General features: G+C 48.2%; 1 protein-coding gene across 1 annotated transcript in view; it reads right to left on the reverse strand.

Moving 5' to 3' along the window:
• Positions 1–12821: 12821 nt before the first annotated feature.
• MAPK9 (mitogen-activated protein kinase 9) overlaps positions 12822–23045 on the reverse strand; it is a 49595-nt gene continuing 39371 nt past the window's right edge. The window contains exon 12 of the mRNA XM_075715580.1: positions 12822–12854. Within this exon, the coding sequence (XP_075571695.1) occupies positions 12850–12854 (5 nt within the window). The 3' untranslated portion in view covers positions 12822–12849. The remainder of the gene's footprint in view (positions 12855–23045) is intronic.

A 23045-nucleotide genomic window follows, 5' to 3' on the forward strand; every position in this document is an offset into this window, starting at 1 on the left:
TGAGCGTCCCATCGCACATCAGCGGATCATTCCTGGTTGTCACCAGCTCCTCTATCATTCCTGAATGCCACCACCAGCCATACATACACTTGTTGTCCCCGAGACAAATACAGCCTGCATGGATGGTGGGGTGCAGAAAAGCATGAAGCTTTTTTTTGACTCTGCACACATTTTTCACTGCCTTTGACATCTCAGACCAGTTGAGTCACCTTAAAAACCATCCACAACTCCTTTTAGCAGCTTTGGAGCTATATTTAGAATGCTAACCTTTAAAAAATGACTTTTGTTTTGTTTTCAGTTATAGGTTTCACTGCCTGTCAGTGCTACATACTGTCAACTGCTTTGCTGCTCCAGTCTCTCCCCTTCTCTTCCCACCCCTGTAAATACATCCCGTCCATGTGGATGTCGCTGGTAAACATCAACTGGTTTGGCTGACTGCAGGTCAACCAGCTAAAATAAAATACTTTATTTAAAAAATTGGTTAAGCTGTAACAGTTTGCACACCCCAGAGCAAAGCTAATGCTTCCATATGCTGCCAGGAAACCATGCAGAAGATCAGGTCAACATTTTGTAAACTGTCCAGCAATTTGAGGTCCCTGGGAACTCCCTCCCAGATGCACAGAGCACTCAGCAATTAGCATTGGCCAACACAGGTGGATGAGCAAACACCTTGACAGGGTCACCGTGTCATCCAAATCTCCTGTTTCTCTGTCAGTCTGAGCACAGGGTATATGGAAAACAGCAGGCAACCACCTTTGGAGAAGAATCAACCAAAAGGGGAGAAAAGCTCTATCACAATACAACTTTGGTTTCAATCTTCCAGATTTGACAGGGAATATATAATTTAGGGCCATGTCCAGGAAACAAATGATTTTGCAGCCTGACATGGCACACTCCCCATTTAGGTGACAACAAGCCTTGTTCTGGCACAAGATGCAGACCAGAATTTGACACTAGTAGTTGATTCCCTGTGAAAAATGGGTGTTGATTGACTTGGCTTCTTCCAAACACATTGCTACCCAGAGATTAAAGACCACATGGCGAGGATGTATGAAACTGCTGAATTTTATGGGAGCGTCTCTCAGCTGCCAAGCAACAAAGAAAGTCGCTGCCTTTGGAGTTTTCAAACTTGTTTGCCCCTTTCTAGGCTTTCAGAATTGTCAGGCTGGGAGGTTTTTTGAGCCTTTTTAAAAAATGTGATAGCAAAACCTATCCCTACATCACTGAAGGGAGGTCAGAACAAGATTGTTTTGGTATCTGCAAGCTGAATTCTCCCTTGTCTGGGACTTTGCCATCACCGTGTGCTCGCCAAGAGAAAGTCTTCACGCTTCCTTGTCTTCAGGAGAAGTGGGGCAGAATGAGGGACCCACATACAGGAAAAGGCAGAAAAACAACACACAAGTACAGTCTGGCTCATTAAGAAAGTTCTTTGGTTCAAGACTAGGGTTTGTTTTCCTTCCCATTTCAGGAGGAGCTTAATGGGACTGTAAGGGCCTTACTTGTGCTAAAACATTAGCCTAAATGGCGATTTATGTACGGTAAGAGAAACCATGCTAAGGCCACCAATTGTCAGTAAGAGTTTCTCCATGGGATCGAGGATGGTTGAACAACTCCTTCAACAGTTCACTCAAGTTGTGCTTTTTTGAATGCTTTTGTGTAGACAAAATATCCCGTAGCTGTGCCTAAGAGATCTTGGCCAAGAAGCAGCACAGACCTTAAGCATTGTGGGAACACGAGCCCTAAGCAACCAGATCTTTGTCTCCTGTCCATTGGCTTGGGACAGGCCACTTTGCTTTGCACTCTGTATGATGAAGACAGCAAGCACCAGCACACTTCAGAGAAGCAGGTGGACAAACTGAGGCACCTCGTGTCAGAGCAGACGTGGTGCCCAACGTGGCTGCCACCATCCCAGCTAAAATATCATGAAACAGCAAGGAGTTCCTGCTGTACCCAAAAAATAACTCCTGCTGTCCATCATCAGCATTGGTGGAATAAATAATGATTAAAATAGAGTATTGGGTGCCTGATCTTTAGTTCTTACATTAAGAGTGGGTGCAGCAAGCGGGGAAGCACGTGGGAAGGTGCCCTACCCCTTAGCAAATTCTTTGCCATCCATCTGCCTTCCCACGTGTTAAATCCTGGAGACGCCACTGGCGTGCAGATAACTGGATATTGGATCGCAGCCAGCCCTGCACAAGTAAAGGCTCATTCAGGCCCAAGATGTTTTCTGGAATCAGTATCAAGCTTCCTTTCTAGCAACTAAAGATGCTTAAAGGGCATTATAATAGCTGCCTGAATATCAGAGACACTCCCATTACTGTTTGATTTCTTCATGCAATAACGCATGGTCAGATTCACACAAGGTTTGCAAAGGATCAAATCTGCTCTTTTCAGAGACAGCTGGGAATACCCCTGGAAAAATGTGAAAAACACAGCATGTGTTGGGACCGGTGCCTCTCCCTCATTATTCCATGTAAATACAAGCAATCTGACCCCTCCAAAGAGGCTGCATTTCTCAGAAAATGACCATCTGTCAGGCGACAAGGGGCGCTCATTATTTAAATTAAGAATCTATTCCCTGCTGCCATTTTCACTCACATCTCGTTATAGCAGTCTCTCAAACACCCCATTCCCCCAGCACGATGAGCTGAGATCACAAGTTACCCCCACCTTTCCCAGCAGCTATCACCCATAAAGACCCAACTAAAAGATGCCACAATTTGTGGGCCAAGAGAGATCTGACTTGCCATCCAGGGAAGTTATGCGAGTCAGAAAATATACAAAGCACCCCATAAAACTGTGACTGTGCAATAGTGACTTTTAAGCATCTTATCATGAAATGGAAGTTTGCTTAGGAGGTGTAGATACGAGTGGTGGGGCCACACTGAGGTCCGTCTGCAGGCTGGGGCTGGCAGGAGCTGCCCTTGCATGCTCTGTGGGCCACTGCTCCTCAACATGTCCAAATAACCTGCACTGTGCTGGGGGAAAGGAGGTGAGGCCACCCAAATGTTGCAAGTCATCATCTGTGAACCACAGCAACACCTTATATAAAGTTGCAGAAACGTAAGGGTAGAGGAAACCCAGCAGAGCCTCGACTCCCCTGCACAGCTCTATTGCTTTCACAAGTATTTGCTGCTGAAGAGGAGAGATCTGTGATAGTTCTTCTTGCTACTTGTTCTTGTTAATCAACTTTGGCCCCCATCAGGCCAAAAGAATCACATCAACAAATGCTCAGCTTGACGTGATTTGCTAAATGTCACTTATCAGAGGGCTGCACAGCTCAGGGAAACGTGGACAAAAAACCAGAGCAGGGATGAGGCCACAGTGCTAGGAGACCTCCGTGGCTTCATGTCTCTGCCTTGGGCTCTCTGCGGGCAGCCCCCTCCCCTCTCCAGGCCTCAATTCCCAGCTAGACAAGAGGCAACATGGAAAAGCCCTATTTCTCATGGTCTGAGGGGAAGGTAAGTAAATTAAAGGCCATAAAATACCCTGATACTTCAGTGGTGCAAGTAAGTGAGGCTGGTCTTAGAAATACCCAATTCCTGCTTCGCTGGTGGAATAGGTCCAGCTTTTAACAGGCTGCTGTCTCCATCACAAAATACCCAGAGATTTAGCGGGTATGAAAACGTCTGACTTCCCTGCGGCTTGAAAGACAGCAGGGGGAAGCTTGTGCCAACCGCGATTAGAAGGCGCTTGGGTTTGGGTTGACAATTGCACATCATCTAGAGGTACTATGCGAATTAAGAACTCTCTTTGCTAGAGGCAAGTTGCATGGCCAGACACCGGAAAGGATTGTGAAATACTCATATTCTCTGCTAGAAAGAGCCTTGGGAGCACAAACTATTTATTAAACAATAAACCCCATCAAACTCCTTTTAATATTTTATGTGAGGGGAAATGCATTGATTTTATTGTTTTTAATAAGGAAAATTTTAAACATCTTTGGATGAATGGGGAAGGGATCTATTCAAAATAAGCGTAGATTCTCCACAAGCAATCCCAGCCTTTGTTTATTATGGATATTGTCACATTGCAAGATGCAAAACTAAGAATCAACAAAGCACAGCCTGTTGTGTCGAATTGGTTTATACTCTAAAAAAAGCCAAAAGGGAGGGGGAGCTTTAGGAATGCTGAAATGACATCAACTCTTCTCTTGATCAAAATCAAGACTGAACAAGTAGAAGCATGTGATCTTTCCAAGTGCTGAATGCCAAGTGACCCCATACCAGGAAATTCTGAGAGACGCATTATAGATTAAGCCTGACATTTATCAAGGAGTAGCAAAGAAACATTCAGTGAATGTATGGGGGTTGGCTGGAGCTGGTAATAGGTGGCCACGAAGAAGATTGGTCAAACGCTAGCATAGCTGTGCAGCTCAAGAACATGAGAAGAAATCCCATTAAATGTGACTAATCAAAGATTTGGAGGGGAATGGTCTAATAGTGCCTGCTGTTTGCCTCTGTGGCATGGTTTTTTCATGCTGCTAAATGGTTTTGAAGCTCTGCATCCTGGTCATTTGTGTGTTCAGTGTCTGGCCACAAAAGCACCTTCTGCTTGAGCTTGTCCCTGCTGCTGCCAGCTATGCTGTAGGGGAAAACAAGCAAGCAAACAAACAAAAAAATCTCTGGTGCAAATTTAGGAGAGCTAGACAAAAATAAATCACAGAGCTCATCTCTGGAACCACTCTGCAAAGGAAATTAGTTGAAAGTAAATCAAAGACTATCATCCAAGAACAGCAATGGAAAAACATCCTAGAGACATCCAGTTCAAGCAGTTACTTCAAGAGATGGGCAAGTATTGATAGGAGAATATGGCACTTTGTGCCTTCCCTCTGGAAGACTTCATTTCCATCACAAAGATGCTTTGCCCCAGGGCCTGCCTCTAGGAACAGGCTGTGCAAGGTACCAAAAAGCCCCAGCTGCACACACAAACAAGGAATTACTTGCCTCTTGATGGCCCAGATTGCCCACACAAGCGAAATCACAGGAGAAAGCCATGCTGAAAATCAGTACTTTCTATTGCACAAACAGGAAGATAACCCTAAAAAAGGGATCTTCCTAGCTGGGCATCACACAGCAAAGCCAACTGCAACAGGTCCAGAGGAAAACAAAACCAGCCTGAGAAATTGATGGAAAAAGGCTGAACGAACTGGGACCATTTAGCTGGAAAAAAAGAGCAAGAAAGAAACGTGATGAGCATTTCTCCATGTGGATCTGAGCTTCTCCAGAAAGTAGAATCATAGGATCGTTTAGGTTGGAAAAGACCTTTAAGATCATCCAGTCCAACCATTAACCTAACACTACCAAGTCCACTACTAAACCAATCAAGGGGAGAGAAATAATTTCCTGTTTCCTGGCTTGGTGGCTGGATTATTTTTTAATGAAAGTAAAAACTAGGAATCACTAAGGTTAGAAAGGATCTCTAAGATCATCAGTCCAACCATCAACCCAACACCACCATGCCCACTAAACCATGTCCCAGAGTGCCACATCTGCCCATTTTTTTGAACTCTTCCAGGGATGGTGACTCCACCACCTCTCTGGGCAGCCTGTTCCAATGCTTGACTACCCTTTCCATGAAGAAATTTTTCCTAATATCCAATCTAAACCTCCCCTGACACAGCTTGAGGCCATTTCCTCTTGTCCTATCACTTGTTACTCAGGAGACCAACACCCACCTCACTACACCCTCCTTTCATGTAGTTGTAGAGAGCAATAAGGTCTCCCCTCAGCCTCCTCTTCTCCAGGCTCAACAATCCCAGTTCCCTCAGCTGCTCCTCATAAGATGTGCTCCAGATCCTTCACCAGCTAGAAAACAATGAGGAGCTGAAGAGCAAGATGGGCAGATGGGGTCAGGTATGACACAGTGGGGGCTCAGTGGTGTCCAGCCTGCAGCTCACAAGACCATGGGACACAGTTCACAATGTGCACACAGACCCACAAGACAGAAGCGCACACCCATGCCATGCCCACCATTTGGTAGAAGTGTCCCGAGACCCCAGCTCTGCAAACAGGGACAAGTGCTGTGAGATGTCAAAGCTCACTAGAGCCCCATCCACCCATCTCATGGCCACCATCTACTGGGTGCAGCTCCTGTATTTCCATGGGACTGGAGGGGAACATCTGGGTCAATCCATATCTGTGTCCCTCAGGATTCGTAGCTTCCTCCTACTTCTGCTTTGGGTTCACGTTTAGAGAAGCAACACTCCACATTTCCCAACCAGCACAACGCCTTCACTACCAAATTGCTGGTTAAATGAGAATTCAAAGGAACATTTAAAAATTTCATCAATGCCACTTGGACATATGCCTTCGGGCTGTTTATCTTTAAATGAGATGTCACATGTAATTTAGTGGCTATATTAAGTATTGTTTTTCACTTTTAGCTGCACTGCTGTGGGCAGCCCTGTATCAGTGCACACCTTCATTCTTCATTAGGAGAGATAAATGAAAATGGCACCATTTTTCTGAATTAAAGCCCAAATATCTGACATGTCAATACCATCTAATGGAACAAAGCACTACAGATTCCTACAGCAGGTGTTTAATTTGCATGTTATTACTGACAACCAAGATTAATGCGTTCCTAAATACTTATGCTGCAATAACAAGAAAAGCAGAGGGGGGTTATACTTAAAATGGCAAACAAGGACAAAATATTTTAAGTTCCTTTTGTTCCTCAAGTGGTTCTGTCTTTTTAACAGAACTAAAATCTTATAGCTGTGGTATTTCTTTTTAAATTGCTCCCCCCAAGCCCCCTCACAAAAGGCAGCCTGTAGAATAACATCCTCAAATTGGAGAAATTTATATTTTAATAAAAACAAGGTGGTGCTGTACTAGGTACACTCTGCCCTGACTTTTAGGAGACGCGATGGCTCTCCCTGCCTCTGCTACCAAGCAAGCTTGGAGAAATCTTTCCTCTGTGCCTCAGTTTTTCTAGCTGTAAAATGCAGGCAGTGATGCCAACCTTCTTTTCTAAATTTCTTTAAAATACAATGTAAACATGCCACATACAAATCAAGAGTTTTCCTGTAGAGTTGCATAACAGGAGATTGCTTAGTTTTTTTATTGCAAGCTGCTGGGAAGTTTTTGCTTTCAAATTTCATAGAGACTTGGACTTCTCCCTCGGAAAGTTCCGAGTTGAACAGCAGAAGAGGCACACCAGAGAGCCCTGAGTAGCCAGGGGCAGCGGGGAGCTTTGGGAAGCCGGAGCCCCACATTGCCCAGCCAGGCACCAGGACTGGGAGAGCCCCAGCAGCGCCGGCTGCCCTAGCCCCAGCTCACAGGCTGCCAGCGCAGTGCAAAGCCCCAAATCCAGCCCAATGTTACATCCACTGCTGCTGCTTAAGGCTTCGCCAGCATGAAATGAAAAATGCACGTCATCTTTTCCATCGCCTCCCCTGCCGCGAAGATGAGAGCCTCAGAAAAGCTCTTTTCATCATCTGTAACACCTTAAACACACCAGATGGTCCCATGGCCATTTAGGGTAGCAACATTGATGCCTTGTGCCTCAGTTTCCCTATTTAATCCCTGGCAATGCAAATGCCTTCCTCTCTCCATCCAAACAGCAAACCAGAAGCGCAGAAGTCTCTGGAGCCCACTGCACACAGTGAACCCCTGCAGAGCTGAACATGCCTCATTTTTCCTCAGCTCCAACTTGCAACCACCCCACACTCTATCCTCAGGAAGAAGAATATCTGAATTTCCAGAAGTTTGTTTTCATTAATGGAGATGCTTCTATGACTGGTCTTTGCCAGGGATCGATAACACTTAGGCTGTTTAAGGTATGTTATGGGTGGGATGCAAGAGTTAATTAGATGAGGAATTTCTCGGTCATTAGGATGGGTTTCCTTGCAAGGCAGGGGGCTGTGGAAGCGGGCTGGATGACAGCAGAGAAGGTATCCCAAACACACCAGATGGGTCTGCAGCCACCCAGGGCAGCTGACTGGCTCCAGGCCCTCACCAGCCCGGGCAGGAGGGGGATGCTCCCAGCCCTTCCCCAGACCCCTCCTGGGGGCAGCTCAGGGTGGGGCTGGTGGCTCAGTGGGTGGCTCTGTGGTGTCCAGGGGGGTTTAGAAGTCCGTGGGTATGGAAAGGGCTGTTTTCCACCCTGTGCTGCATCTTGCACACTTTTGGGTCGTGCCAGCCAGAAATCCCACAAAGTCTCCCTACAGCCTAAAGCCAAAGCTGCAGGGCCGTGGTGATGCTCTCGGTGGGAGCAGGGAAGTTACCTGTTGCTCCACTGCCTCAACCCTTCCTTCGGTGTGGAGGACTTGTGCAGGTAAAAAAAGTTTAAACCTCATCCCTGAGGCATTCTGCCCCTCAGGATGTTTCTTTCTAGACCATAAGCTGACTCTCGCCAGACTGTTTCCTACATATGCATATAACAGCAGAATATCACAGGAATCCAAACTGCTTCTGGAATAATAATAACAAAAGGAAAAACAGAAATGCAATTAAATTACAGCTCAGGGGCATTTGCTTTACAGGAACTCTTTGCTCTGCAAAGACTTGCTGCAAAAATTCAGCAGGATCATCCTGTTCTCAGCACCGCCACGTGAACGTGGAGCCCCTGTCCCAGCTTCAGAAGAGCTCCTCTGGATTTGTCCCAGCACCATCATTTTGACAAGGATAGTGGGAAACACACTTGCTTTCAATTTGCAAAGCTGTATAAGTTTATGCACGTTGGGTATCCAGCTCCTGTTCTCCATCGCTGACCAAACTACAAGACTTGTGCATCATCAGATGTAGGAAGAGCTATAGGACAGGTCTTGTCTAGAAAATCTACCATTTTACAGTGAACGCATCGTTTGTCAACCAAACCCTGTGATACCCCCAGGTAATCACTCCCACTTTCTTTGCATTCTTGCTCATAAGCACCAACCCAGCTACATCCTACCACAGAGCAAACCGAAATCAGTAAGTCAGACCCTTTCTTTGGCACAAGCCGGCAAAGCTCTGGTGTCTTCAGTTAGCCCAGATACAACGAAGCCAGGAGCAGATCTGGCCCAGGGAGCTGCGCAGGGGTAACAGCAGCAGCCGTAATGGCAGGATGCCAGCAGGGTACGTGTTGTAACAGTTTGGGTTCATCACAAACACACAGCACCTTTACAGATCAAAGTTTAGGTGCAAACTCAGCCTGAGAAAGGCAAGGATCATTTCAGGGCAGCTCACTGGCCACACCTGCACTTGGGTGTTTTTGGCAGCAGTGCGGGCAAGCAGAGCCCTCCTCACCACTGTGTCTGCTGGAGGAGGACAAGACACTGCCCTGTGCAAGGGGCTCCTCTGCCCTTCTGCTGGGGCACCCACCGCCACCATAGCCATGTTTCCCTTTCACCCACGGCCCTGTTCCTCTGCGGTTCACACCGTGGCTCGCCCAACGCATTATGGATGCATATTATTCAGCTGCCCTTGAACTATGGCCTCAATGACTTGAGGTCTTGTTTCTCCCTGGTACCTGTGTGGATAACATCAGTGATGTGATCAAGAGAGGGACCTGGACTTTTCAGTGCCTCTCCACAACAGGCCTTTAGGATTTTTATAACCTGATCTTCCATTCATTTTCCACAAAAGGACTTTTATTGTTTTGGAGACAACAAAATAAAAGCTACTATTCACTGCCTGTCAGGTTAATGATTCAGAACAGGCCTGCGTGCATTGAGGAAAACAAGAGTTCAAGGAGCAAAACCAGCATTAACTGCAAATAAAAAGTGAGAGCGATGTTCACATTTATTAGCCGCCCTGTCCACAGTGCGGGGATGCTTCAGCATCACTGGGAACCATTGCCTCCACCAAGCCAGCACCCTCAAGCCAAGCGAGTCCAGCCCAGCAGGTCGGCAACACCACACCTGTGTGGCCGGGGCTGCCATCTCACAAACCAGACACAAGGGAGCAAAACTGCAGGGACTGATGAACCTCAGGCCAGAGGGGGAGGCTCCAAGTCCCCACCCGCAACAAAGTCCTTGCAAGGCTCTCCCTCTGACAGCACCAGTGGCATTTGGCCATTTTCACTCTTTCCCATGCTAAACGCTTTCAGAAAAACCAACCCCTCAGCTCCACGGTGTTTTAAAGACACTCAGTTTTAGGGAGGGTTCCCAGCTTGCAGGAGATGCCCATGGTGGCACCAGCAGCCAGCACCTTCCCCATCCCCAGGGCCAGTCCCATCAGAGCAGTCGCTTGGCCTTGTTGCGGAGCAAGCCAGCCAGAGTTATCCTCTCCAACAGCTCTCCTTGCAGGCACAGGGGGATGAGGCGCCCATCAGGGACGGCTGTTGCTGGATGGGGACACTGGGGCCAGGGACAAGGAGCAGCTGAGGACACCGCTTCTTACAGATGTGCTAGGGGACATATCCAGAGGTCACACACAGCCCTGCTCTGAATGCTTCCCCACACACCTACTGAACCAGGGAAATGTTCTGTCTCCCCTTCCCACCCTGCAGCCTGGGTCATCATTCACACAAGGCAGATGCTCTCCCCACGTGCCATCGACTTACAAGCCTGGCACTGGGTTTCCAAGCGCATGGTGAGGCATTTAAACACACTGAGCTCTCCTGAAGTTCCTTATGTTAAAGAACTTGTTTTTTAAGAAACATTTCTCACCTGGTATCTCCTTTGGTCACCTTAAGAGTACAACTCTGCAGCTCCACAAGCCGCTTCTGCTCTTCAAAACTTGTAATCAAGACAAAAATCTTTACTTTAATCACACAGCAAGGAGCCAGCCTGCCTCCAACCTCACCAACACCAGGTACCCCTGATTTCAGGGGCTGCCCCTCATTTATACCCACCTAACCCAATGCCATCAGGTGGAGAGCCAAACTCTGTGATGAGCTCATCCCTCCTTCTGGGTGGGTAACGGCGAATTGGGTGAAGGCTTTGGGGGATTATTGGCCCTGAAGTGATTAATGCAGCTGAGGGCACCACCCGGGCCAGGGGGGCAGGGAGGATCGGGCTCTGGCAGCATGGCTTTCCCTTGCACGTCTCAGGAAAGGTTGGTCCAGGAGAGTTGTCCCTGATTAGCAGCACCTTACCACATCATGAACATTTGCTTTATGAAAAGCAAGCCTCATATTCCTGGGGAGGAAACTCAGTTAATAAACAACTCCTTCAGCTGCTCCTCTGCGACAGCCGGTGCATTGCAGCCTGCGGGCTGGCAGGTAACTGTTGTATTCAGAGTCATTAAATAAAGTAAAAACCTGTGTTGCCGTGCTCCCATTGCATTGCATATCATAGAAAAAATGAAGAAAAAAACCCACATTAATTACTATTGATTTAAAGAAATGTGCTCATATTATCAGATGGTGGCAACAAATGGCCAGCCACAGGGAAGCTGCTTCTTAGAAGCTGTGTGAGCGGCTGCCTGCGAGCAGGGCTTCACTGGAGGCTCAGCAGAAACGCGGAGACAAATGCGGATGTTTCAGTCTCTCTTAGCCCTAATGACAACAGAGCTCGTTAACATGATCAAAAACTTCAGTTTCTCCAACCTGTTTCTATCTTGAATGGGTGCTTTCAGCAATTGCTTTAATGTTTGGGAAGGTAAAAATTGTTTTACCAAAAGCCCTCCTGGGCTGCAGCACTGACTGGGACCACTTCGCCATCTCCACCCCAGCCCCAAGCTATATGCAATGCACAAATCCTGCTGCACCGGGAAAATTGCATGCATTCCCACGCCCACCTTGTACCCCGGAGCCAGTGGGGTGGCCAGGGGCCATGAATCTAAATCCCCTGTTGCCAAATGTGGGCAATTTGTCTGGAGCTAATTTGGTTCTTTCCCGTTTGGGGTTTGCTGTTGTCGTGTTTCGAAGTCCTGACACTAAAGGAGCCCTTTTGGAGGGGGGTGAGGCTCCTGGCATCCCCGCAGGGGTGGTGGGTACCAATTTCTCATCTCCGGGGGTGGGACAGGACAGACCCACCATGTATTCCTGCCACCAGCAAGCAAATGGGCTGTTCTCCACTGATGATGGAGAAGACCAAGCTCAAGGCACTGAGAGACGCTTTGCTCCACTGGTGAGCCACAGAAATAGAAGAAATTACCCAGCATGATGAATTGGGCCATAATGTTGTGGCCACAAGTGCAGTCAATGCCCCAATTTGAGAGATGTGCCACCTTCACTCTTAGCCAACCCAGTCGTGCTGGTGTCAGGTTAGCTACAGAGCCTAACCGGTGTAGGTTTGCCCAAAGATCGGAAAAAAAGGCTATTTTAGGGAATCGCCTCCAGCAGCCGCACACAGCAGGGAAAATTTTACAGGCCCAGCCGTGCCTGGGTAAATGGCTGGGATGTTTTCAGAATAAGACCTGACAATGTTCAATGGTTTGGACACAGCAAGACTCTTGGTGCCTGTCGAACGTGCATTCAGATTTGTCTAAGTGGCTTCCTCTTAAACTGGCAACGTGGAACTAGGCTTTGGCTTTGGCTCTGCCATGCCTCTTCCCCCCCAGCAATAACTTATTGCCACAGAAATCCTGAAATATCCACAGCAGCTTTAGAAAGTACTTTTAAATACCTTGGCCACAGTCAACACTTGTGTTTTCAACTTAGGCTCAGACTTTAACTTCTGGCCAACAAGTTTGATATGTGGCTGCCTTGGGTCCTTATTTCATCAGTGTTACAGAGATATGAGCTGTGCATCTTTAAATAGCCTGATAAGAGCCTGATCCAGGCACAATTTATGTTGCCCAGATGCTGGAGTTCCTTCCAGATAAAGCGTAGTTTCTCTTCGGAGCACAAGCTGCAGAGCTGATCACTCCCGGCGCAGTGATTTACACCGCTGGATTTCTCCCCAGAGCTCTGATGTCAGGGTGCTGGTGGCTGCAGGAGACACTTCGCTTGCCGTCAGTCATTATCGCTATTTTATTATCCTAGAGGAGAAAAAAATAGCATGCTAATTAATTCCACAGCTTCAGTTGTGGTTTTGCTTTTATTTTATTTATTAGTGATTATGGACTGAGAAAAATGAAAGACAGTGCGTGGGCTCTATCTAAATAACTCCTCTGCCCACCGCTGCACCCGTGCTATAATCTGCAGGGCCGTCTGCATTCTCAGAGTAAACTCTTTAAAGATTTAATCAAACAAATTAATCCCCTACCTCGCCTGTTCCCCGGTAGCTGTCATTCAGGAGGCAGCTTATTTTCCCATTTCCAAGAGCCCGATTTCTGCCGAGTGCAATTTTAAATGAAACAGTCCTTAAAAAAATGCCCAGATAAAAGATTTACTCCAAAAACCCAGTTTATATCCTGGCGTTCGCTGTATATGAAATTGAGATCCATTTAAATGCAACACCACGCCATCGAGCTCCGCTAAAGGCAGGGGCTGCTCGGAGCCATTGGAGGAAGCGACGGGATTTAGCAGGATGGGGCTCTCCTCCCAGCCCCACTGCTGTCTGCTCTGACCTTGGCCAAGTCATTTAAACACTCTACGCTGTTTAGTCATCTGTAAAATGAGTATATTGCTATTTACCTACTTCCAAGAGATACAGAAAAGGTCACCGGTTGCGAAATGCTTGGAGACCTTTGGGGGGAACAGACCTTACATCATGTCCGCTGGCTTCCGAACAGCACCCTGAGCCCAATCCTGCAAACCCCCTCTCTTTAACTGAGCCTGAAGGAAGAGACCCCAGTGCCATGGGATGAGCTGCTTCTGGACCAGGGCCAGCAGCTGAGATGGATATTTTTCAGATCTAGTAACAAAATACTGTTTCTTGGAAACTGAGCTGAATCACCTCTGCAAACAGCTCTGTGGTTTAAGTAATGATTTGATCTATTTTACACTTGGAATAACAAAATAAATAGCCCGGTGACTGCCAAAACTCTCCACCATGTTCATCTTTCAAATGCAAAAGAAAGTGAAAAAACCTTTAATTGGTTCTGCCAGCCATTTCCCCTGGAAACATGCACTGTCCTACAGACTGCATGAGCTCTGCTCGAAACGCTGATGAAAATGGCCTTGAAATCTGATGTACGTACGGCTGTTGAGCCAAGTCACGGCTCTTACTTTTTACCCAGATGGTTAGGATCTTCTCTGCAAAGAGACGCTAATACCTGCTAATAGGCAGAAGCGACTAAAAAAAGCTTTACAGAAAAAAAATTAAATTTAAATTTGTGTGCTTCAGGATCTTTCAGCCTTTTCATTATAGCTGCCCTGGAAAGTGATGCTGAAAGAGATGAACCGGAGGCAGAGGCCTCAGGTCTAACGCTGTGCCCAGTTCAGCCCTCTCACCCAGCCTTTCACCAGCACCGAAGCCGTCAAGGGAGCTGGGGCACCGTAAGCAAAGACTTGTCTGGATCAGCTTTGGGGGCTGAAGCACATGAAGCAAAAGGAAACAATTGGGATTAAACCAATTTAAAATACCTTCACGCTACAAAGATGGGGAATGGTTGGCACTGTGCTGAGCCCGGCCTGCCGAGCGCTCTCATTTATCTCCAGCGTGCATGCACAGAAAACAGGCTGCTGGAGAAGCAAGTTAATAGAGCCACTGCTGTATTCTCATTTATTGCCTTTTCTTCCATGCATTAAAGGCAGCTGTCGACATTCTTAAATCCTGAGGGTTACTGTTGGGAGAGTGTTACACCAATATGACGTATTTTCGGCCCAGCTTCTCCAGAGCGTGGGCAAGAACGAGATTTTCAAAGTGCAGAAATCCTGAGAAAATGGTTAAACCCAAGTGCAGCGACACCGGCACATGCCCACGCACGCCTCCCCATCACCTGGAGAAGCAACAGTACACATCTAAAACCCCTCAGCCCAACGAACCGTGACGCATTTAAGATCTAACCCCACAAGTATTAGAGCGGTGCCAGTACAAGCAGGGGTAAAGCTACCGCCTGAAGCCTCAGGGCTAGGTCCCATGATGGGGCTGAACGCCGTCTACCTGCCCCAGGGCACGGGGGAGAGCCGCAGCCCTCCTGCACGCTCCCTCGCACGCCCTGCCGCGCCGTGCCGCGTCCGCAGGAGAGCTGCTGGATGGGTGCTGGGAGCATGGCCGGGTCCCAGCGTGGGCACCCCACAGCCCCCTCGTCCCACCAGGACCGTGCCCGGCTCCGTGGGGCTGCTTGCAGGCGCTGCTTTATCGGCGGCGCTGAGCTTCCCACAGAAATCGCTGTATCATTAACCTGAGCTTGGCTTTGAACCAGGGCTTTAAGAGTTTATACAAGTAGTAGCTAAAAGGCATTTAATAGCACACTGCAGCCAATAAGCAATGAATGATTTAGAATATTTTACTAAGAATAATTGCTGGTTTTAAAGAGATTTTTTTTCCCCCCCATCCTCCCTGGGGCCTGTAAATGATTTCACAGTAGTAATAGCGAGTAAGAAAAAAACCCCAAAATACAAAGCCACCTAATAGCGGCTGCCTGAGATCAGCTAAACCATGATGCAGAGAAGAAACAGTATCTCAAATGCGGTTTCAGCGTATGTTTATTAATTAAAGTAAATACACAACCGCAGACAATAAAGCAAACGCACTGCCAAGAGCTAAGTTTACAGCCCAGCTAGTCCAGACAGGATCGTACACACTCTCCCACTTTTTAAATTTATTCTAACTCCCCCAAAATGCTAAAAAAAATGTTGCTTTGGGCCCTGACCCCATGCCTGAGATCCACTGCGTGCTCCCCGACGTGGTGCCATGCGTAGCCCTCCCGTGGGCACGGTGCCGCAGGGAGCACCATGGCACAGCCCTGCCCGGCCCCGGCACGGCTGCGACACCGGCAGAGCCGTGGCACACAGCTCCCCCTAAAAACACAGCTCCCCCTAAAAACACAGCTATCCCTAAAAACACAGCTCCCCCTAAAAACACAGCTATCCCTAAAAACACAGCTCCCCCTAAAAACACAGCTATCCCTAAAAACATCGCACTGCACTTTGTCTTCCTTTTGGCTCATGGAACTGTCACAAAAATAAGCAAAAGCATTATTTTTTTGCAATTATTTGCATACTTTCCCCCCCCCCGGCAATGTATAACTGATGTTTGTGAGTGGGTGGGCTGGGAGCTCCGAAACGGAGTATCGGCACAGGGCCATTTCCCAGTGGTCAGGGCCGAGCAGCCAAAGGCCACGGCACAAACGCTCCGCTTCCATGGTGCCGTGGCGCCGGGGCCAGCTGGGAGGGCAGCAAGGCTTTTTCCTGGAGGTCCGATGGATAAAAGTGAAGGGCAATGTTCAACCCACCCGCCCCGTCCGGGTCCTGCTCAGGCCAGGGCTGCGGCTTCCAGCAGCGTTCAGAGGTTGCCCTGCCTGCCGAGCCCCCCTCTCCTGGAAACCCGGCAGCTGCCGTTTGTAAAAACAACAAAATATGTTTCTTATTTTTGTGCTATTTCAGGCTGTGAGCACTGCTGGGGGCGGGGGGGGGGGTACGAGAGAGGAGGGATCGGAGATTTACTGCCCAAAGATTTAACAGAGGGGTTACACTCGAGCAGGGCCGTCCCTGGCTTTTGCTCACACGTTTTGGAAATTCATCCTTTCCCAAAATCCTGGGTGAGAAACCTCTCTCTTCCTTCAAAACACAGGCGGAAAGGAGACGCTTCACTCAGGACACAGAGGGGTCCAGAAGAGACAGGGAAAACAAACACACCTCCAAAAACTCACTTAAAAAAAGAGGATTTTCCAGCTGCCAGTCATTTCCCCTGGATTGCAAACGTTTCCTCTAATTAACAGTACTCCACCTCTTGAGTGTCTACTAATGATAAGCTCTGGGCAAAAGACCTAGAGCGGGGAGCTCTCTATTGATCCCTGTATTGATTTTTTATCTTTTCCCCTGTTGTTATTGCACATGCAAATGGCTGGTAATGACTCAACATTACAACCACTCTCTTCAAGTGACATTTAGGAAACAGTGATTTAATCAGCGGGTGAACAAGGCTGCTTGCCCTCCCAGTTCTCGACCCTGGGGCCTTGCCTGAGCCCCCTCCTCCCCTGGAGCATCCGAGCGGGACAGGGCTCACGCTCCGTTTCACTTTATTCTCCCCAAAAATCATTTTCACAGGGCAGCTATTAGACAGGAACAGCTTTCAATCACGTACCTTCAAATCACTAAGTTGGGGCTTTTTATGGCCACAGTTTTAAACCCCCTAAAGTTATCGCTTCATTTTTAAGATACATTTTTCTAACCATTTTGAATAAGACACATGGACTTATTTGTTCCACTGAGTTTACTGCTATCAGCTTGCTTTGCCTAGATAAAATAACTTGTTAAGTGACATATCTCCTTTCTTCCCTCTTTCTTCATTATCTTTGCTTGGGATTGGTGAATTTTGCGCTGTATTCTCCAAAAATGCTAGCAAAGAAGTGCTACTTTTCCACAAGCCTCACCATTTTCTTGCTGCTTTTTCCCCCTGTAACACACACACAACGCAGCCGTGTACCAGGCCGACACGCTCCCCAACACGATCGTATCAACACGAACCAGAAGAGGAAAAAAACCCAGAACCAAATAAATTTTGTTTGAATGCGGCTGACAAAAAAAGAGCCCTGTAAGGAATGACCGCTCTCGGCGCCGGTGGGGGGACAGGACACCCGCGAGCACCGGTGCTCCTCCGTCCCGGACAGCTCTGGACAGTTCAGGTGGAAAGTCAAAGACTATGGATTTGCTTGGGAAATTCCTGACATTTTCTCCTTCTGGATGGGCCAGAAGATATCATGAGAGCAGTCTCTCCTCTGGTGTTTTGCTATTTCTTTTCTGGGAAGCTCCTCGGTGCAGGCAGGCAGAGCCAAGTCTCCCCTGTGGCATCGCCCGCGACTCGGCCGGCCACGAGGGACGGCACGAAACCCACTTCGATCCCTGGCTTCCCGCTCAAGCAAGTAATGGGACTTGCTAAATAGCAAGGGATCAGGATTTTTTGCAAAATTTCGTAATGTTTTACAAATGGACTCCTGCAGCTGGAGGCAGTTTAGTCTTGCCCCGAAGAGCAGCCTGGCTCCAGAGGCGATGGCTACAGAAACGGTCCCCGGCAGAACGAGCTGCCCCGTCTCGGGGTGCCCTGGAGCAGATGGGAGAGCAGCTTCTGGCTGGGGGAAACGTTCGGAGCAGGGTCAGGCCTCGGCTCCATCCCCTCTCCACCACCCTAGGGAAAAGGACGGTGAAGCCCATGGTGAAGCCGTCCGACCTCCCGACGGAGCCCATCCAAGCTCCGACAGCCTCAGCCCATCTCACAGCCGCCGCCCCGCAACAGGGCTGGATGCTCGGCCAAAATGAAGTGACCATATCCCTGCCCCAGCAGAGGCTGCAAAAAGCTATGGGGTTTCTGAGCAAAGGTGTCAGCGAGGTTAATGACATTAAATGAAGGCTGTTATCGCACGCTTTAAGTTGTGATTCACTGTAAGAGGTGACCCATGACACCCAAACCCAGATACGAGAAGAGGGAAAGTAGTAAGTAAGAAGTAGGACAGAGGAAAGAAGGAGCCCTTCAGGCTTGTACCCATCCCTGGAGGAGAGCTCACTTTTCCCAGCTCTCTTTAAGAAACGCAGAGCTGGAAACGCCGAACGTACATCGCATTAATCTGATGACTCTCCGAGATGTCTAGACTATTGTTGGAGCTGATAGGAAGCTGGCATCATCCGAGCTCTTTGAGCTTTTCTTGCCTTTTTTTTTTTTTTTTTTTTTTAACTAGTAATAAGATTCTTTTCATATTATGCACTGCTGGAAAGTCCCGTTTGCATGCAGACAGCTGCTGTGTTTATAGACACCATCCAAAATGCAGCTAAACACGACAGCTCGCTTTAGGCAGAGCAGCGGGCATTTGTTAAAATGATCATTTCCAAGGGGATTGCAGGAGTTCTTGACTTTTGCTATTTTAAAGTCAAAACTTTGTCCTTATGCAAATACAAAAGTCCCACATAGAAACACGCCTTGGGAAGACCCTGAAAGGGAAAAAAAAAAAAAATCCTTAAAACTGAAAGACAGCCTGAAAATCAGCAGCTCCCATTCATGTTAACCAGAAACACAAATGCTGAGCTAAACAGGCCGTTCCCTGTGAGTGGTCGAGGATCATTTTGGAAGTGCAAGAAAGCCAGCTCGCCTTTAGCGCTGAACAAACCGAATGCTTGAAATCCTTCCTTGCAGATCTGCAGAGCTAAAATAAAACTGAGGTAGGGAATGGCATCAAAACTGCCTCTAATTAAAAACAAAGTCCATGAGAAAGGCAGTTGGGGAGCGTTCCTTCCAAGCAGTTTTTCCTCATTATAACACGACAGGAGTTATTGTACGGAAGAAAACAAAGGATGAGCGAGTTAGTTTGAACACGTGTTTCAAACGAAACACCATTTCCCCCCCCCAGAGGGAAACCCTACACTGAAAGCGAACAGGTAAACTATATTTAAGACACAAAATACGGCTGGGGAGGGAGAAAATCAGCTTTGACTCAAGTTATTTGCATGTATAGAGCGAGGATGCTTTTGTTGAAGAGCGGTGCAGATGCTGCGGCCCCAGCTCACCCCTCCCCACGCTCGCCCTGCCTTCGCCCCAGCCCTTTCCCTCAGCAGCCCCTCCACCCGCGCCAAGCCAGCATAAGGTACAAAGCAGCTTTTAACCCAAAACCAGCGTGGTACGGGAAGAGGGGCAGGGAGAAGCTCCAGGCTCCCAAGCTCTTTTCTCCGGAGCTTTTCCCCGTGGCATGGGGGCCTGTATCACACCACAGGGGGAATGGGCTGGCCGCTCTGCGGCTGCACAGCCTCCCACCTAAAATAACCTCATCCTAAACGCACGTTCCCTTGGATATAGCAAAGCACACAGTGCCCTCTCCTGCCAGCAGCCTCTGTTTTCTAAATATTCCCCCTCACCCGCCTTTTTGCCCTTGTTTAGGGATGAAAATTAATTTATGGCTTGCTTTTATAAGACGTTGGTCACAAGCTGCCAGGGAGCTTGAAAAAATGGTGCGATTTTTTTTTTTCCCTCGCCAGGCCTTTGGGCTCAGGCAGCGCCAGGCAGAGCAGCACAAATCCAGACCCAACCGTGACATCTAGTGGGTAAGGGGCTGAATGCTAGTCTTCTCCTCTGGAGAGGAAAGAAAAAGGTCATTTTTCCCTTCCCACTCATTCCTGCACTCTGGCAACAACAGCCCCTTACACTTGACAGCGTCTCCCACCGGGAAAGACTCCAAAGCCCCCAGCCAGCTCCAGCCCCGGAGCGTTACAGCTGGGCAGTGGCTGTTTGCAGGGCATAACCCAGCTCCGGCGGCGAAGAGGGCAATACCGCAGTCAGCTGCTGCCCTGCAACGAGAGGGAAAAAAAAAAAAAAAAAAAAAGCCTAAAATTTGCTCCCAGCTCTTTGCCGGAGCCACAGTATGGAGACTCCAGCTTTATTTTTCAAGCAGCTTCCAGCTGCCCAAAAGCAAGCGCCTTCATTTTCCGCGATGCGATCTAGCTGCAGACCTCTGTATTTATGCACAAAAAGATTAGGTTGTGCAGACGGGGCAACACACAGTACTCCTGACAAGCCCCAAAGCTTGAAAAGCTCAGGCTCTTAGGGCACGGAGCCGCACACACCTCTTCTCCTGTACTGCGATGTGGTAACGTCTTTGTATAGGAACAAGCATCATAAAAAGACCAAGATTAAAAATTGAATTAGCTTTCAAAATGAAGTTATGAATGTTTGCTTTTTATGATTTTGTTTCCATTTCTCTTTGCAAAAAGATCGCTATCAAACAATACAGGACTGCTGCCAAAAGTTCAAAAGAGCTCAGACGCCTGAGGTCGGTAAGCACCTGGAGCCCCAGTCTGTCCCAGCCAAGAGTGATTTGTCCTGGGCCTCCTTCTGCAGGTGCAGGGAGAACATTTTCTTTGTTTCCATTTATTCATCACATTTAGCACAGTAAATAGTTCATTCAGAATTAAAAAGACCAAGTGGGATCAAAAAAAAAAAAAAAAAAAAAAAGCACAGGAAACTAGTTTTATTTTTAATTCGACTGCAAGAGGAAAACAAGAGATGAGACTATGAGATTCACCGTTCTAACATCATGGAAGTCCAGGCTGAAAGAAAACCAGCAAGAACAGAAGTTTCAAATCACTAATAGCAAGCCAAGAGAGCATTAAAGTCCATTTTAGATGCAAAACAAGTTGACTACAGGTAGTTTCTCATTTAATACAAAAATCAGTTCATGCATTTTTATGGGTTCTCATTTCCAAACATAGCTCAAGACAAATCATTCTGTAAAAAGTCAGTCCATGTGAGCTGTTTCTTTCATTACAACACGGAGAAAGCGTGGAAGTTCAGTCTGAATGAATGTGTGCAAGCAAAGAACTCATACAAATGTATGGGTCTAACCTAGCTCCAGAGTAACTATAAAATATATCGAGTTTAGCAGATGCTTCAGGCGGAGTGTGTCATTGTTACTAAAGAGAATGAACATATTTTCCCAAAGAATGTCTGAAATTATTAAACTTCAGGCCCATCCATCCTGGCATGACACACAGAGCTCCGACTGCATCCTGCTGAAGAGGGCAGCAGCCTCCCAGCGCGCTTCCCCAAATGGGGACACGCTCTCCAGCCCGGCTGCACGAGGGGCTCCCCGACAGCGGGGTGATGCAGGAGCTCAGCGCCGGTTTTTGGGTGTTACCTTGCCCAACCACCCTGCTGTACGCCCGGTAGTGCATTCTGAGCAGCACCGGGCTGCCTGCGCGTGCTTCACGGAGCTGTTCTGCTCGTTGAGGCTGGCACAAGGAGATGCCCCACAAGCTGCGTGCAGGTGACTCTGCTTTCGCCCTTGCTGGCGGCTGAGCTCGTCTCTACCACCAGGTTGAAGAGGAGATTACACACAGGCTTACAAAACCAGAGTCCAATTATCACCAGCTTTTGCGAAAAGGAAATTACGAGCTTTTATCTCAGCAGTAACCTCAACCACACACGTCCCCGGGGCAATTTAACATCCTTTTTGGAACAGTCGCACCCCATCTGTCCTCAGTGCAAACGCTACCCTGCAAAAGGCGACGCTAGAGTACTCCAGTCTCTCTTCTAGAGCTCAGAGGCGATGCAGGGGAACAGGCAGCTGGCACAGGACCAGAGCTGAGGGAGGCTGAATCCCACAGCTCGCCTGGGGGAACTATTTCAAGCATGTTGAATTTTAACCACACATGGCAGCATCTCTGCACTCCAGGGAGAGGTCATCGCAGAGAATCACAAGTTCCATCCCAAGTTGGTCCAAAATAAGAAACAATTTTTCAAAACATCCCAGCTCCCTGCAAGCTGAGAGTCTGGAACAGAGCTCTTCCTCTGCCTCAGGGCAAAAAAAAAAAAAAAAAATACACAGCTCTCTTCATAGCTGACCTTTAAATTGTCAGGAAACTAATACAAGCGATCTTCCCTGAGAAGCCATAGGGAAGGTGAAAGGAGAACATGGCATACGAATAAATGTAAATCCAGAGGGGGTGGGGGGAGGAAATCAACGCTATATGGTGCTGTGCCTGATCCAGGTTACAATTAGGAGAGGAAGCAGAGAGTAGATGCAATTCCAGCTGTCATACCCCAGTGATGTTGCTCCGATGCACTCCGAGTTCCTAACCCGGAGCTCGGCAGCCACCCTGTAAAAGAGGTGTTATGGGCCTGTCTAAGAATCACAGAGATGGGATTTCTGAGAAACCAGCTGTCGCCAGTCCCGCCACACGCCACAGAAAGCTGGCCGAGAGGCACAAGCCCTTCTGCACCCTGGGTCTGCCACCCAACTTCAGGCCACACAGAAGACAGTCTCCTGCTTGGAGAACCCGTTTTCTCTGGCAGGACCCTCCGCATCGCTCCCTCACCTTCATCCCACCTTGCAGCTCGCCCCTGTGCAGCAACCTTCCATGCAATATTTTATTCACTCATCTTCCTCTTTCCCCTCCGACACCGCCAGCCCAGCTCACGCATTAACGACTTGTCACGGAGGAGCTGTCGGCGGTTCCTGCCATAAAGCCCCACCGCCGGCACCGACCTCCAGGAGCAGGCGGAGAAGCCGCATCCTTTGCGGCCCCCGTTCATTATAGCGTCGGTGCGGACGTGCTCCACGTTGCTCCGAGCCACGCCAGCGCTAGAAGCGAGCATGTGCGAGGGGCAGCTGGGAAGGGGACTCCGTTCATCTGTCATTGCC

This window comes from Pelecanus crispus, chromosome 8 (genome assembly GCF_030463565.1).
Source record: "Pelecanus crispus isolate bPelCri1 chromosome 8, bPelCri1.pri, whole genome shotgun sequence".
Classification (NCBI taxonomy): Eukaryota; Metazoa; Chordata; class Aves; order Pelecaniformes; family Pelecanidae; genus Pelecanus; species Pelecanus crispus.